At 44.7% G+C, this 16,643-nt stretch overlaps 1 protein-coding gene across 11 annotated transcripts in view; it reads left to right on the forward strand.

Annotated features, from left to right (window-relative positions):
• The first annotated feature begins 1,190 nt into the window (after positions 1–1,190).
• MGST2 (microsomal glutathione S-transferase 2) overlaps positions 1,191–16,643 on the forward strand; it is a 58,229-nt gene continuing 42,776 nt past the window's right edge. For 10 of the 11 annotated variants that reach the window (XR_013417139.1, XR_003729361.2, XR_003729358.2 and 7 more), the window contains exons 1-2: positions 1,237–1,376; positions 13,570–13,669. Coding sequence is in view for 4 of the 11 variants with exons in the window: in XM_078001592.1 (XP_077857718.1) it covers positions 1,319–1,376; positions 13,570–13,669 (158 nt within the window). In the remaining 7 variants the exon portion in view is untranslated. 11 annotated transcript variants of the gene reach the window in all.

Raw genomic sequence — 16,643 nt, forward strand, 5'->3', positions numbered from 1 at the left:
TGTCTTTGTCTGACAATGGTGAGGCCCTGGGCAGGTGTGGTGGCCATATGTGCAGTTTCCTACTAGGGGTTCCACTTAAATATTGGTCCATTTCTTTCCTCAGGGGTCCTCTTCCTCCTCAGAACATCTATCCTGGTTTATTTAATTTTTATTTTTATTTTATTTTTTTGAGGTTCGCAGAACATCTATCCTGGTTTTATTTTTATTTTTAATTTTTTTGAGGAGGTCTTAGAACATCTATCCTGGTTTACTTATTTATTTATTTTTGAGGTGGAGTCTCACTCTGTTGCCCAGGCTAGAATGCAGTGGCCTGATCTCAGCTCACTACAACCCCCGCCTCCTGAGTTCAAGTGATTCTCCCGCCTCAGCCTCCTGCGTAGCTGGGACTACAGGTGCGTGCCACAATGCCCGGCTGATTTTTTGTATTTTTAGTAGAGAAGGGGTTTTACCGTGTTAGCCAGGACAGTCTTGATCTCCTGACCTCATGATTTGCTCTCCTTGACCTCCCAAAGTGCTGGGATTACAGGCATGAGCCACCGCAGCTGGCCGGTTTATTTTTTAAAAAATGGCTGGGCACAGTGACTTGCGGCTGTAGTCCTAGCTACTTGGGAGGCTGAGGCAGGAGGATCACTTGAGCCCAAAAGTTGGAGGCTGCAGTGAGCTATGATCGTGCCACTACACTTCAGCCTGGGTGACAGATCAAGACCCTGTCTAAAAAAAAAACAGTAAGATTATCATCAGAGTCTCAAGGTGACAGTGAGAGGAAGCCTGGTGCAGGGGATAGGGCACAATTGCAATCTGCTAGACTGGGTTTAAATCCAAAATCGGCCATTCACAGCGTGAATAAATTAGAACTGGTTTAAATTAGCATTTAAAATTTCATCAGGATTAAGTAAGTACTTCCTTCTCACTCTTTCCACAGGAGGTGAGAAAGGGCTCAGCAAGGCCCGGGGAGGGAAGGGCGTGGGTATGAAAGGGATCCAGAGAGTCTGTGCATTGGCAGAGAAGATAGTGTAACTGTGGCGCTGCGGCTGGAGGGCTGGTCCCACAGTGAGCTGTAGCCCTGCCCGCCGGCCATGGGAGAGGCTTAAAACAAACGCCGGAAGCAACTCCCAGCCCCAGAAAGATCTGTGACCGGCAGCGCCAGACCCGCCTGCCTTCCTGACTTCTGTTCCAGGGCAAAGGTCATTTAGCCGCTTGAATCAGCCTTTCCCCCCCCCTTCCCCAACTTTGTTTACCAGATAAGGAAGGTCAGCATTCAAAGTCAAGAAGCGCCTCTTATCTTCCCCTGCGTTCTACAAATAGTTCCGTGAGAAAGATGGCCGGGAACTCGATCCTGCTGGCTGCTGTCTCTATTCTCTCGGCCTGTCAGCAAAGTAAGAGGCATGGGAAGTTCGTGTGTGTGTGTGTGTGTATGTGTGTGTGTGTGTGCGCGCGCCTGTGTGAGAGACAGGGCTTGCGGGAGAGAGGATAGGGAGGGAGGGAGATAGTTCCGGTGTTTTGTTTCCTGCTTGCCCTTGCAGGTGGCTCTGGGTCCTCAGAGCACAGTCGCCTCAGGGTCACCCATGCTGCCTGCTCCCCTCCTTCCCAGGGGCAAGCAGAGACTGAGAACATTCCAGAGATTAGTTCTCCCAACTGGAACGCTGTGGGGCCTCAGAGCTCAGCCATTCTGCATCATCTGTGGTTACGACCCACAGTCCGTTCAAACGAGCATTAGTAGCCTGCTAACCTGCAGGAAGTGGTGTGAATATTAATTACAAGTGTTCCAAAGGAAACGTGCCTGCTTCTAAACCTGGTTGTGATTTCTTGAACATTGTTTTAATTAATGTGTTTTCTTAAATAAACTGCCCATGGTGGTATGATTATCAGGCTGAAAAAAACTTCCTTCAGAAATACGAGCTTGAGATTAAGTAATTAGCTCTAAATTTTAAAACAGCTTCCCACTAGGATTATTCAATATCCCGACTGCCTGGTTAAATAGAGGGCTTTTACTCCGTGGGAGTCACATTTGCTCAATTCATATTATCTTACCTACAGTGTCAGCTGGGGAAAGGGGTCCCAGTGCAAGAGTGCAAGACTTCTTACCGAGCATGCATATTTCTTTATATTTCCAAGTGTGCCTGTACTTGGAAATAGGGCCAAGCTGTAGACGGCGCAGGCTACACAAACAGCCAGAAGCAGGAAGGCCTCACAGCTGAGGATCCAGTCCAGGCCTCCATGCACACTTAATGTCTTGCCTAGCCAGTCTGTTTTGAGATTGTATGAAGATCTTGAACCTTCAGACTCACGTTTTGTGGTTTGATTCACACAATCTGTCGTGGAGAAGAGCAGGATATTTGTTTCTAATTAAAGAAACACTTAGATCTGTTAAAAGGAAAATCCTAGACAAATTACATTTAACTGAGTTTAATTGAGCAAAGAACGAGTCACAGTTGGGCCTGGGGAACCGGAATAGGTTCAGAGAGACTCTGGGGCTGCCACGTGGTAGAAGAAGATTTATGGACAGAAAAAGGAAAGTGACTCCCAGAAAATGGAAGCGTACAGTTCACAATGTACGGAGGACCTTTAGGTTGAACTTAAAATATGTCAGAAGGCAACTTTAGGCTAAACCTAATTTACCAGGTGTAAGGCGATCCCTCCTGACTCACAGGTGCTACCAAACCTGCATGAGCCTTTATCCTAGGCCTGCAGAGGGCACAGGAGCAGGTCCACAGATGTCCCAAGTCTGACAGAGGTGCTCATCCTCCCTGTTTGCTGCTTGTGCAGGAGGCTGTGTGAACTGGGGCCAGAATGTCAGGGGGCTGGATGGAGGAGGGGGTAGAGGTGGGGAGAGAGGAGAGGAGACTGGGTGAATGATGATTAATGGTGGACAGGGAATGTTTAATAAGGCGTTAGGGCTGGGCACGGTGGCTCATGCCTGTAATCCCAGTACTTTGGGAGGCCAAGGCAGGTGGATCATGAGGTCAAGAGATCGAGACCATCCTGGTCAACATGGTGAAACCCCATCTCTACTGAAAATACAAAAATTAGCTGGGCATGGTGGCACACTCCTACACTCCCAGCTACTAGGGAGGCTGAGGCAGGAGAACTGTTTGAACCTGGGAGAGGGAGGTTGCAGTGGGCTGAGATCGTGCCACTGTAGTCCAGCCTGGTGACAGAGCGAGACTCCATCTCAAAGAAAAAAAAGATTGATAAAGAGTTGAACTCTGTAAAATATTTGAAAAGATGTATTCTGAGCCAAACATGAGGGATCAGTGGCTGGTGACACAGCCCCACGAGATTCTAAGAACATCTGCCCAAAGGGGTCTGGCTACAGATTGGTTTTATACGTTTTAGGGAGACATAAGACATCAATTCATGTAAGATGTACATTAGTTTGGTCCCAAAAGGCGGGACAACTGGAAGTGGGGCATGGGCTTCCAGGTCATAGGTGGATTTAAAGATTTTCTGATTGGCAATTGATTAAAAGAGTTTATCTACAGACTTCAAATCCATAGAAGGGAGTGCCTGCGTTAAGATAAGGGGTTGTGGAGGCCAAGGTTCTTACTATGCAGATGTAGCTTCCAGGTAGCAGCCTTTGGAGAGAATAGATTGTAAATGTTTCTTATGAGACTTAAAAAGGTGCCAGACTCTGTTAATTCTCTCCTGGATCAGAGAAAAGACCTGGAAAGGGAAAGGGGTTTTCTACAGAATGTAGACTTTTCCCACAAGAGACAATTTTGCAGGACCATTTCAGGACGTGACGAAAATATATTTTAGGGTAAAATACTTCAATTTCTTTCAAGGCCTGCTATCTGTCATGTGATACTATACTAGAGTCAGACTGGAATTTGGTGTCTTATTGCTACAAAAAGTCTTAAGTGTTAGTTTTTTAAAGGGAAGGTTAGGGTTAAGACACACACACACACACACACACACACATATGCACACACACAGGCTTTACAACAGCACAGGTATATTGCAGAAACCTGTGGAGGTTGGGGACCAGCTTAATGCCAGAGCCCACCGTTGCTTACAGGCGGGGTACGTATAGGTATGGGCGGGAGGGGTTTGGGCAGTATGGTCTGCTGCCCTGGAGGATATTGATAAGATGTTCCTATGGTCAGATGGTTTGGCCAGGGATGTTCCCTGGGCTCTTTGTCCAGCAGGATTTGACAGGGATATTTCTTCAGTTGGGACTTTGCTTGGCAGGGTATGATAAGGATGTTCCTGTGTCTTGTGGTCAGGTGCTGGCAGGATGTTTCTCAGGGCCTGAACCCTCATGGCAAGCTTCACTTTGACTAAGGTCTGTGAAATGGCAGGGGGCTTACAAAATGGTGCAGTTTGGACTAACATTAAGGTCTGTTTTAATGTTAATGCTGGACAGTTGTGCCTGAATTCCAACGGGAGGAGGATATAATGAGGCACGTCTGACACCTTTTTCCCATCATGGCCTGAACTCGTTTTTTTTTAGGTTAACTTTGGAGTGCCCTTGGCTGAGAGGAGGACTCCATTTAGATGGTTGGGTGGCTTAGAATTTTAGTTTTGGTTTACAAAGGAGACAGAGAGAGGAAGACACAACTGTTTAGCTGGCATCAGGAGCCAGAATTTGCTCCTTTTGCAAGTCTGGTGTTCATGGAGTTGGGACACCATGTGCCATGGTTGAAGCAGCTTAGGTTTTGCAGACAGACAGCTGTATCTGTTAGTCTAGCCACTTCCCAGTTAGGTGTCTCTGTTCAGGATACACTGCCCTTCAATGTCACCATCAAAGAGGGTTTAATCGGACCTTGGGGAGGAAATCCCACCACAGTGCCTGGCCCCATGTAGGCGCTTAGCACTGGCAGTTCCCATCCTAAGTTCCTTCTTCAAAGAGAGAAGTTTCTGCTGCATGGAGAGGTAGCGACAGGGTGAAGGAACCCAGCTGTGGCTGGGTGGGCATCACAGGGGGTAAGGGGCAGAGAGAAAGCTTCCCCTTCACCCTCACAAGGTTCACTGAAAATCAGCTGACAAAAGGCAGATTAATAGGAGAAAGGGTATGACAATTTATTTAAATATGCACAGCATGAGAGAATGATTGCCCGATAATCCAAAGGGGTACAGCAGCTTATATACTGTTCTTCACAGGGGAGGGAGGAAATGTAGAATGCAGACAATTCTTTCGCGTGGTAGTAAACGATTATTAGGGAGAATGAATGGACTGGGAGACAAAGTAACTTGCCAATGATTCTCTTTGGAATTTGATGGGCCAGAGGGGCAGGCTTAATCTGGTGGAAAAGTTCGTCCAGGTGTGTGCATTCCTCGGTCTTCTTTTCCACATGAGATAATGAGGTCTGAGGGAGGAGAGGGCAGGCAATTGTGTTTGTCTTAGGGGGTCTGGTTTCTAGGTAGATAAGGGAGCTTCAGAGGACTGCCCAGCCTTATCCTGGGCCTTGGTAGAGACCACGGGTTGAGACAGGAAGCAGTGGAGAGGTCACAAAGACCTTGAGGCCGCTTCTTTAGTTCAGTCATATTTTGAGGTGCAATATTCTGATTTCCTTCGGGGGTGTTAACAGAAATACCAAACTCTGCGAAGTCTTTTAAAGAGGTTTATTCTGAGCCAATATGAGTGACCATGGCTTGGAGAAAACACAAACCCAAGAAACCTTCAGTGGGTGGTCCCAAGGCAATGGGGTTACAGTTTGGTTTTATACATTTTAAGGAGGCAGGAATTATAGGCAAAGACATAAATCAATACATGGAAGGTATCTACTGGTTCAGCCCCAAAGGGTGGGATATCTTAAAGCAGGGGGCTTACAGGTTATAAGTGGACTCAGATTCTCGAATTTGCAATTGGTTAAAGGAGTAAAGCTTTGTTTAAAGACTGGAATTCAGCACAAAGAAATGCTTACATTAAGGTGGTGGCTGGTATGGTGGTTCATGCCTTTAATCAAGCACTTTGGGTGACCAACGTGGGCAGATTGAGCCCAGGAGTTCAAGACCAGCCTGGGCAACATGATGAAATGCTGTCTCTATTAAAAATACAAAAAATTAGCCAAGCGTGGTAGCGCTCACCTGTAATCCCAGCCACTTGGGAGGCTGAGGTGTGAGAATTGCTCTAACTCATGGGTTGCAGTGAGCTGAGATCGTGCCACTGCACTCCAGACTGCGTGACAGTGAGACCCTATCTCAAAAAAAAAAATAAAATAAAATAAAGAGATCTGTCATGTGATGCTATGCCAGAGTCAGTTGAAAAGTAAGCCACACACTGGGTTAATTTAAAAGAACTGGCCTAATGAGATTTGATGGCTTGTAGGGCGTAAGTTAACCATTGCCTTGCAAGGCCTTAGGTCTTGTCTACAAGTTGGTGTCTTCTTACTGCAGCTGGCTTTGTTAGTCTTATGATCTCCATTTTAACCTTAATCCTGGGCAGTTGTGCCTAAACTCCAAAAGGGCGGGGGCACAACCAGGTGTGTCCTACCTCCCTTCCCCTCACGGAATTCAGTTTTTCAGGTCTCTCTGGGGTTCCCTTGGCCAAGAGGGAGTCTGTTCAGTTGTTTGGGGGCTCAGGATTTTATTTTTGGTTTCTCCCCAGCACATGTGTATCTCTGGAGAAAGCTAGGGAAAGAGGAAAGACAGGCAAAGCAAAAGAAGATTATTTTCAAGAGGTTTTAATGAACTCAGAAGGGAAATAAAGTTGAAACTACAGAAAAGAAGGTGAAATAGCACCCCACTCTCATCATATAGTCATCATATACATGTATATATGTTTTTAAGACAGAGTCTTGCTCTGTCGCCCAGGCTGGAGTGCAGTGGTGTGATCTCGGCTCACTGCAGCCTCCGCCTCCCAAGGTCAAGCAATTCTCCTCAGCCTCCCAAGTAGCTGGGACTACAGGCACGCCACCATGCCTGGCTAATTTTTGTTTTTGTTTTTGTTTTGTTTGTTTTTTTGAGACGGAGACTCACTCTGTGGCCCAGACTAGAGTGTAGTGGTACAATCTCGGCTCACTGCAACCTCTGCCTCCCAGTTTTAAGTGATTCTTCCAGCTCAGCCTCCTGAGTAGCTGGAACTACAGGCACACACCACTGCACCTGGCTAATTTTTGTATTTTTAGTGGAGACGGAGTTTCACCATGTTGGCCAGGCTGGTCTTGATCGCCTGACCTAAAGTGATCCACCCACTTCAGCCTCCCAAAGTGCTGGGATTACAGGCACGAACTACCGCACCCGGCCCCACTGTCATCATATTATTCCAAAAATAGCCATAGTCTCTCTGAGGCCCCTGACCTGAGAGAACAGAAGGGCTTCTCTCTCTTTGGGCTGGAGGTGAGCCCAGCTGAATCCTCTTTCTTGGGGCTGGGCTGGGAGTAGGTGGGATATCTCAGTACCTCTTCCATTTACTGAAGCTCATTCCTCACACTTGCTAGTGTCACAAACAGATGCCCACTGGGTGCAATTAGCATAGGAAAATATAGCATTTTTAAAGTTTGCTTACTACCAGCCTCATTTTGAAGCTCTAGTCTCTTGTGCATTACTAATTCATAAGTCTAGGAGCACATATCTTTCATTATTTCCATTTTATAGGTGGAAACAGGAAGACGCACCAAGTATTTTCTGCAAGGCTGTGAAGCATGTTAGAAGCAATGGTAATAGCAGGTGCAGGGTGGCCAAGTCCTCATTTCCCCCTCAAAGAACAAATCCCTTTAGCTGAGTCCATGAGTCATTGGCCTTTCCAGACTGATGCTGCCCTGGAGGGATGGAGCCCAGGGTTGGAGACAGTCAGGGCCCATCTGTACATTCCTTCTCCTCACTCTGCTCTCTCAGGCTGCAGTATGAATGAGAAAAACTCCAATCCCAAGCATTTACACACATTTTTTTTTTTTGACTCGGAGTGCAGTGGTGCGATCTCAGCTCACTTCAACCTCCGCCTCCTAGGTTTCAGCAAATCTCCTGCTTCAGCCTCCCGAGTAGCGGGGGCTGCAGGTGTGCACCACCAAACCCAGCTAATTTTTGTATTTTTAGTAGAGATGGTGTTTCACCATGTTGGCCGGGCTTGTCTCAAACTCCTGACCTCAAGTGATCCGCTCGCCTCAGCCTCCCAAAGTGTTGGGATTACAGGTGTCAGCTACTGGGCCGGCCAGCATTTACACACTTTAGATATTCAGTGGCAATGTTTAAATCCTAAACAACAGCTTTTTGTAGCAAAAGGGAATTAGTGGAAGGGAAGAGCCTGCTTTGAGAGCCCTTTCTCCACCAGGATCAATATTGACTTCTTATGAGAGGGGAGGTCATATAGGAAACACATTGCCTCTAATACTCTAACACAGGGAGAGACCCAAACTACACACTTGGTGTGGAATTTTAAAAGGAAGCCATTTTTAAAACATTAGCACATGGGAAACAGATATTGAGGTACTAAAACAAGTCAGACAAGGGGATAGTGGGGGAGACAACTGGTAAGGACCTAAAACTGAACGAAATAATGTGAAGGGAAGTAATAGGTGCTGTAACCCAACTGAACGTGGGCCCATTCACCCAGCACACAGAAACAAACACAAGCACCAGGATTTGCAGTGACAGAAAGGGAGGCATTGATTGCAGGGTGCCAAGCAAGGAGAACTGGGCAGCTAACGCTTAAGACCCTAACTCCCCAATTGCTTTCCAGCAAGGGTTTTACAATTTTATTTATTTTATTATTATTTGAAACAGGGTCTTGCTCTGTCACCCAGTCTGGAGTACAGCGTTTCTGGCTCACCGCAGCCTTGTCCTCCCAGGCTCAAGCGATCCTGCTGACTCAGCCTCCTGAGTAGCTGGGACTACAGGCGTGTACCATCACCACACCTGTATTTTTGTATTTTTATTGTATAGACATGGGGTCTCACTATGTTATCCAGGCTGGTCTCAAACTCCTGGGCTTAAGCAGTCCTCCTGCCTCAGCATCCCAGAATGCTGGGATTACAGGTGTGAGCCACCACACCTAAATGGGTTTTTAAAATTTGTTTTATAGAGATAGGGTCACACTATGTTGCCCAGGTTGGTCTTGAACTCCTAGTCTCAAGGGATCCTCCTACCTCGGCCTCTTAACATTCTGGCTTACAGGAGTAAGCCACCAGATTTGGCCCAAGCAAGGGTTTTTAAAGGCAGGGGTACATTTCAGGAAAGCAGAAGGTAATGGAAAAATAATAAATCAATCCTTGGAGGTTATACCTTGGTTTGGCCCCAAAAGGCAGGATATCTTGACACAAGGGCTTACAGGCCACAGGTGGATTCAGAGATTCTTTAGTTTGCAGTTGGTTAAGGGAGCAAGGCTTTGTCTAAAATCTTGGGGTCAGCAGAAAGAAATGTTAAGGTTCTAAACTAAAAAGTATCTGAGACAAGTCTCAATCAATTTAGAAATTTTATTTTGCCAGGGTTAAGGATGTGCCTGTGACACAGCCTCAGGGGGTCCTGACAATATGTGCCCAAGGTGGTCATGGCACAGCCTAGTTTTATACATTTTAGGGAGACATGAGACATCAATTCATCTATGTCAGATGTATGTTGGTTCAATCCGGAAAGGCGAGACAACTCAAAGTGTGTATCCAGGTCATAGGTAGATAGGAGACATTCTTTTGAGTTTCTGACTAGCCTTTTACTGAATCAAAGGAAGCAATCAAATATGTATTTAAGGCGGGTGGATCACTTGAGGTCAGGAGTTCAAGACCAGCCTGGCCAACATAGTGAAACCCCATCGCTACTAAATATACAAAAAACTAGCTGGGCGTGGTGGCACATACCTGTAATCCCAGCTACTCGGGAGGCTGAGGCAGGATAATTGCTTGAACCTGTGAGGTGGAGATTGCAGTGAGCTGAGATCACGCCACTGCACTCCAGCAGAATGAGACTATCTTATTTAGGAATAGAATGGGAGGCAGGTTTGTCCAATGCGTTCCCAGCTTGACTTTTCCCTTTGGCTTAGTGATTTGGGGGTCCCGAGATTTATTTTCCTTTCACAAGGTTTAACCTGTGTGTGTGATTCTCTGCAGGCCCCTCAGGAGGAGATTTAGAACAGGGAATGGTGGTCAGAATTCAGTCCTCAGTTCCCGCTTAGCTGAGGTCTGTGTGACAGTGGTCAGCATTTTCCATCTGGTAGGGGTCCTGGTTTCTGAACCTGTGTTCAACTAAGAACCTGTGTTAAGATGTTGCCTTTAGTTTCTATAGGGAACCGAACATCTTGTAACTCTATCTTATTTGGGTGACTATTATTTAAACTATTATTACCTTCTCGCTTAGCGGGTCTGAAGGCTAGCAAGGTGCTTGGAACTTCCCTTGAAGGAACTCAAGAGTTTTTCTTTATTTCCATGCTTGAGGTGGCTGGCAGGTCCCTAAGAGTGTTCCTTGCCCAGTTTGAATGCCAGAAGTTTATTATGGGGTAAAAAGAGGAAGTTAAGGACAGGAGGCAAGACCTATTGAGGGCTCAAAAACTGACAGAGGAGGAAGTGTGGATGCGGAAGTGAAAGAAGTCCACAGAACTCATCACAAGATGAAGGTGGACCCAGGCATCAGAGTTGATTATCTAATGAAATGAAGGAGAAGAAAGTCATACTGTTTTATAACAGGGAAACTTCGGCAGGCAGGGAGCCATCATCCCCGAAGTTACCTTGTAAAGGGTATCAGAGCCCTGGCAATGGAAAGTGATTGGCCCACAGGGAGTAAGAATTTACCGACAACAGTATAGGTTTGAACAGGAAAGTTTTATTAGATTGAGAGAAAGCTGCAGAAGAATGCAACGGGCTGCCTCAGCGAGAGGACTGAGTGTGCTGGGGGTGGGGGGGGGGGGGATTTTCCTTAGGGGTATTTATGGACCTTAAAGCAAGAGCTTAGGGGTAATTTGGTCCATATTAGCCATGAATGTCATGATGAATGATTACATTTGTAGACATTTTGGTGTCGTAATGTCAGCAAGGGTTGCACAATGAGTTTCGTCATGCATGCATTCCAGAGACGTATAGAGGTAGAGAAAGTCTAGTTACATATAAATTTTAGGGAAAGAAGCCTGAAACTGGCTTTAGATATAGGGAAGATCAATTACTTCTAAACTCCTCGGATGAGGAGTTCGGCCTCTGGATGGTCAGCTTCATGGGCACCAGGTGGTCTTTGCTCTCTTTAGTGGCCCCTCCCTCCTGGCCTCCTCATCTCCAGGCAATCTTTATGTCACTATAGATTCATTTGCATTTTGAGAATTTTATATAAATGAAATTATATGGTAGTACTCTTTTTAAAAAATCCTTGCTTTCATTCAGCATAATTATTTTGAGATTCACTCATTTTTGGGAGTTATCAATAGTTTATTCCTTTTTCTTATTGTTAAGTAGTATCCCATTGTATGGCTCTATCATGGTTTATTTATCTACTCAGTTGTTGATGGACACTCATATGAGTCAGGGTTCTCCAGAGAAACAGAATCAATACATATACTCACACATAGACACACACACACGGAGAATTATTTTAAGGAATTGGCTCACACAACTGTGGGGGCTGGCAAGTCTGAAATCTGCAGGAAAGGCTGGTAGGCAAAAGTTGATGTTACAATCTGGTGTTGAAGGGAGTCTGGAGGCAGAAGTCCTTTCTCTTTGGGGGACCTCAGTCTTACCTCCTAGGGCCTTCAACTGATTGGATGAGGCCCACCCACATTAAGGAGGGTAATCTGCTTTACTCCAAATCAATTGATTTCAATATTAATCACATCTAAAAAAATACCTTCACAGCAACATTTAGGCTGGTGTTTGACCAAACAGCTAGGCACCATATGCTAGCCAAGTTGATGCATAAAATTAGCCATCACAGAGTTGTTCCTCTTACAAACAAAGCTGCTGTGAATATTTGTGTACAATTCTTTGTACTGAAGGAAATAAAAATATTTTACCCAAGATAGATTTCTCTGACAGATTTTGAAATGGCCCTGCAAAGCTGTTTTTTTGTAGGGGAACTTTGCATTGTGGAGAATCTCCGTTAATGCAGCCAGGCCTTCCCTTGTCCAGATCTGGGAGAGATTAATGGAGTCTGACACCTGTAAAGATCTGGAAGGAACACTTACCATCTATTTCCTCTGAGGGGCTACCATCTGTGAGATTTCATCTGCATAACATGACCCCCTCGGCTAGCTGAGCCTCCTCTTCTTCCCCTCCCATATCCTGTCTTGCCACTAAAACCTGACTTACCACCATAATCTGTTTTTTTGGCCATGTTTTGAGCCTGCATTGTTTCTCTGAACCCAAAATATCTGATAAGTCTCAACCAATTTAGAAAGTTTATTTTGTCAAGGTTAAGGACATGCCCGTGACACAGCCTCAGGAGGTCCTGATGACATGTGCCCAAGGTGGTCAGGGTACAGCTTGCTTTTATACATTTCAGAGGGATATGAGACATCAATCAATATGTGCAACATGTACATTGGTTTGGTTCAGGTATGGCAGGAAAACTCAAAGCAGGGGCTTCCAGGTCATAGATAGATAAGAGATAAAGGTTACATTTTTTGAGTCCTTGATAAGCCTTTCACTGAATACACAATTTAGTCTGGCTCAGTGAATCTGCATTTTGTTTTTTTCTAAGATGGAGTTTCACTCTTGTTGCCCAGGCTGGAATGCAATGGCGTGATCTCGGCTCACCGCAACCTCTGCCTCCTGGGTTGTGATTATCCTGCCTCAGCCTCCTGAGTAGTTGGAATTACAGGCATGCACCACCATGCCTGGCAAATTTTTTGTATTTTTAGTAGAGACAGGGTTTCTCCATGTTGGTCAGGCTGGTCTCGCTAACTCCCAACCTCAGGTGATCCACCCGCCTCAGCCTCCTAACGTGCTGGGATTACAAGCGTGAGCCACTGACCGGCGCATTTTTACTTAAGCAATCAGATATGCATTTGTCTCAGGTGAGCAGAGGGATGACTTTCACAGCACCTGTGAAGATAAGCGTTTCCTTGTGGGCAATTTGTATTTTGTAGCTATCTTATTTAGGAATTAAAATGGGAGGCTGGTTTGCCTGCTGGAGTTCTCAGCTTGACTTTTCCCTTGGCTTAGTGATTTTGGGGTCCTGAGATTTATTTTCCTATCACATTTCTGTAGCCTCAAGATGGCATATGAATTTCTGTACCTCACTGTGGGGCTGGGTCTTTGTTCTGAAGGCTGCTATGTATACATATGAAATAAATGTGTGTGATCTTTCTTTTAACTTCTGTTAATTAATCTGCCTCATGTCAGTGATTTTCAGTGAACCTCCAGGGGGCCAAGGGCTTTGGCCCCTAGAGTATGGACATACAATTTCGTTTCTCTTAGGGAGATACCTATGAGTGGAATGACTGGGTTATACATTGGAGGTACGTCTAACTAAAAGACTCCCTTCCAAACTGTTTTTCAAAGTGGTTGTACCATTTTACATTCCCACCAGCATTGTATGAAAGTTTCAGTTGTTCTCATATCCTCTCCTGTCTGTCTTTTTTAATTGCTATCATCTGTCTTTTTGATTTTAAACATTCTAATAAGTATGTAGTACTATCTAATTGTGATGTAAATTTGCATTTCGCTAATGACTAATGACGTGCCCCATCTTTAACGCAACATTTCCCTTTATTTGCAGGTTATTTTGCTTTGCAAGTTGGAAAGGCAAGATTAAAATACAAAGTTACACCCCCAGCAGTCACTGGGTCACCAGAGTTTGAGAGAGTATTTCGGGCACAGTAAGTAATGCTTCTTCCACCCTTCATGGATCTGTGCCTTTCATAGAGACACAATTCCTGACTAGGGGAAAGGGGTATGGAGAAGACCCTAAGTTCATGTGCAATATCTAGTTATAACAAGTCACTCTTCGCAGCCAAGACTGTTCTCAGAATCCATAAAGTTTGAAGGGTTCGGGACATGAAGTCTCTGCCCACATCTATTACCAATTCAGCAGGGTATATTTACAGAAAAGGCTGGGATCTCAGGAGGGACTGCTGTGTCTCCCAAGCAGGGTCACTGGGTCAAAGAGGCCCCCTGGAGCCTTGTGAGACCACAACAGTCTGAAGTTGGATTAGTTATGCTACAATTTTCTATCTTATTTTTTCCTCCCTACTTCAAAACAGGGGTAGATCAGGATTAATCTTCTGCCAGTTTCTCTGTGAACCATTTCTTAAAATCAGAAACCTGTAAGAATGAGAAATCTTGCCAGCTCACATGCATGAACCATGTTTTTGATCATCTTGTGCTCTTGTTTTTCCAGACCCACACAGAATGTTCCACCATAAACATCATGAACTTGCCTGCTGCAAGAATGCTAGGGCGTCCTTTATATTTAATCCCCCAAAATAAGTGCTTTAAGAAACATTTCATGCATCACTACTGATATATCATTGGGTTCTTTTGTTACAATCTTGGGGTTTTTCATTTATGTTTACTAGTGAGATTGGCCTGTACTTTGCCTTTCTTGTCTGGTTCTTGTCTCATTTTGATACAGATGAACCTAGTCTCAAATGAGTTGGAGGAAGCATCCTGTTCTATTTTCTCAGATAACTTTTCTTTTTTTTTGAGATGGAGTCTTACTCTGTCATGCAGGCTGGAGTGCAGTGGCGCAATCTCGGCTCACTGCAAACTCCACCTCCCGGGTTCACACCATTCTCCTGCCTCAGCCTCCCAAGCAGCTGGGACCACAGGCGACTGCCACCATGCCCGGCTAATTTTTTGTGTTTTTAGTAGAGACAAGGTTTCACCATGTTAGCCAGGGTGGTCTCGATCTCCTGACCTTGCGATCCGCCCACCTCAGCCTCCCAAATTGCTGGGATTACACTGTGCCCAGCCTCTTCTCAGAGAATTTTAATAAGGTTGGAAGAGTGTATTCCTTCAAGGTTGTATAGAACTTGCCTTAAAATAATCTGGGCCTGATGTTTTTCTTGTGGAAAATTTTTAAATTATGGGATTTGCATTGTTTAATGATTATTGGACTAGGCAGGCTTTTTATTACATCTTGAATCAATTTTGGCAGGCCTTGGTCCTTGAGATGATAACAGTGGTCTCTTGATTACCCACTTGCTCCAAGGCGGGTTTTACAGACTACTCCCTAGGCTTGAAAGTGTGGGGTGAATACCACCGGGAGTACACGAGATAATTGTAAGAGGTGTGTAGACTTGGTTTTAAATGACATTGAACTACATGATGAGGAGTCATTCTCATCTCAATTATCTTTGAATCCTTATGTTTATATCAAGTGGAAAGTATTGGTTTGGAGCCAGCATGTCCCACACCTCAAAATTAATGTTTATTTTTATCAAAGTTATACATGTACATGATCTGAAAATAAAGTGGAATTACAGGTTTTATGACAACAAATAACTCTTTCTTGTCCCTACCTCCCCTCACCCTCTATTCCTAGAGATAACCCCTTTTGACTACTACTTTGGGTATTTACTTCTGTATTTCTAAACATTATACTTTCACTGCTATTTATTGATTCACAAATTTTAGACATTGTCAATTGGCTTCTTTTCATGGAAGAAAGAATTTCATGCTCCTTTACTTCCTCTTTTCCTTACCTCATCCTTCCAGTAACATTATATCACTCTGTTGAGTTAAACCAATAGCCAATGTTTATATTATTGTGATTAAGAAAATAATGTTGAAAGCAGAGCCATATAGTATACTGTGGTTACATTTCCTTCTTGTGCAATTTTTTTTCCCCTAGGGTTAATAATTGTCTCTTTGTTTCTTTGTTTGCTTAGTTTCATGCCCAAATCTTCTGCAGAACTGAAAATCTCCTTTCATTACATTCAAATGCATTAGATAATCTAGTAATACGTTTTTCTGTCTTGAAGTCATTTCTGCCTGAGTCCTCCACTTTTTGCTCCAAGCTGCGGGATGCTCTTGGTGCTTGCTGCACAGCTGCTGTCCTGGGACTCCTGTCACCATCCTAGAAATTTCCCTTATACTCTCCTGATTTGGATTTCCTGGACCTCCTGTTTTCCTGTTTATTGGCCTTCTCTCTTATTTTAGTGAAGTGTGCCCTTCAGAAGCTTCCTGAGAGAGGGTGAATGTTTGGTAAAGTTTTGAGACTTCACATATCTGAAAATGCACCTTTATCTTGCCTCACAGTTAAGGGATGGCTTGGTTACATACATTTCTGTATTAGAAATCCTTACCCTCAGAGTTTTTGAAAAAGTTTGCTTCATGACTTCCTAGTTTCCGTTGATATTATTGAAATGTTCTGTGCTATTCTGATTCTGGACCTTTTGTTTGGAAACTATGGAAGCTTCAGGATCTTGCCCGGCCTGCTGTCCCAAGATGTTAATAGCATTGTGCTTGTTGAGAGACTTTTTCTTCACTGTGCTCAACCCCAGGTGAGGCCTTTTCACAGCCTGAAAACTCCCGTCCTTCTGTTTTAGAATTTTTTTTAGTTTTAAGACAGGGTCTCACTCTGTCGCCTTGGCTGAAGTACAGTGGCATGATCTCAGCTCACTGCAGCCTTGACCTGCCAGGCTCAGGCAATCCGCCTACCTCTGCCTCCTTAGTATCTGGGACTACAGGTCCGTGCTACCATGCCCTGCTAATATTTATATTTTTTGGTAGAGATGAGGTTTCACCTTGTTGCCCAGGCTGGTCTCGAACTTCTGGGCTCAAGCAATCTGCCCATCTCAGCCTCCCAAAGTGCTGGGACTACAAGTGTGAGCCACTACTCCTGGCCCA

This window comes from Macaca mulatta, chromosome 5, assembly GCF_049350105.2.
Source record: "Macaca mulatta isolate MMU2019108-1 chromosome 5, T2T-MMU8v2.0, whole genome shotgun sequence".
NCBI lineage: Eukaryota > Metazoa > Chordata > Mammalia > Primates > Cercopithecidae > Macaca > Macaca mulatta.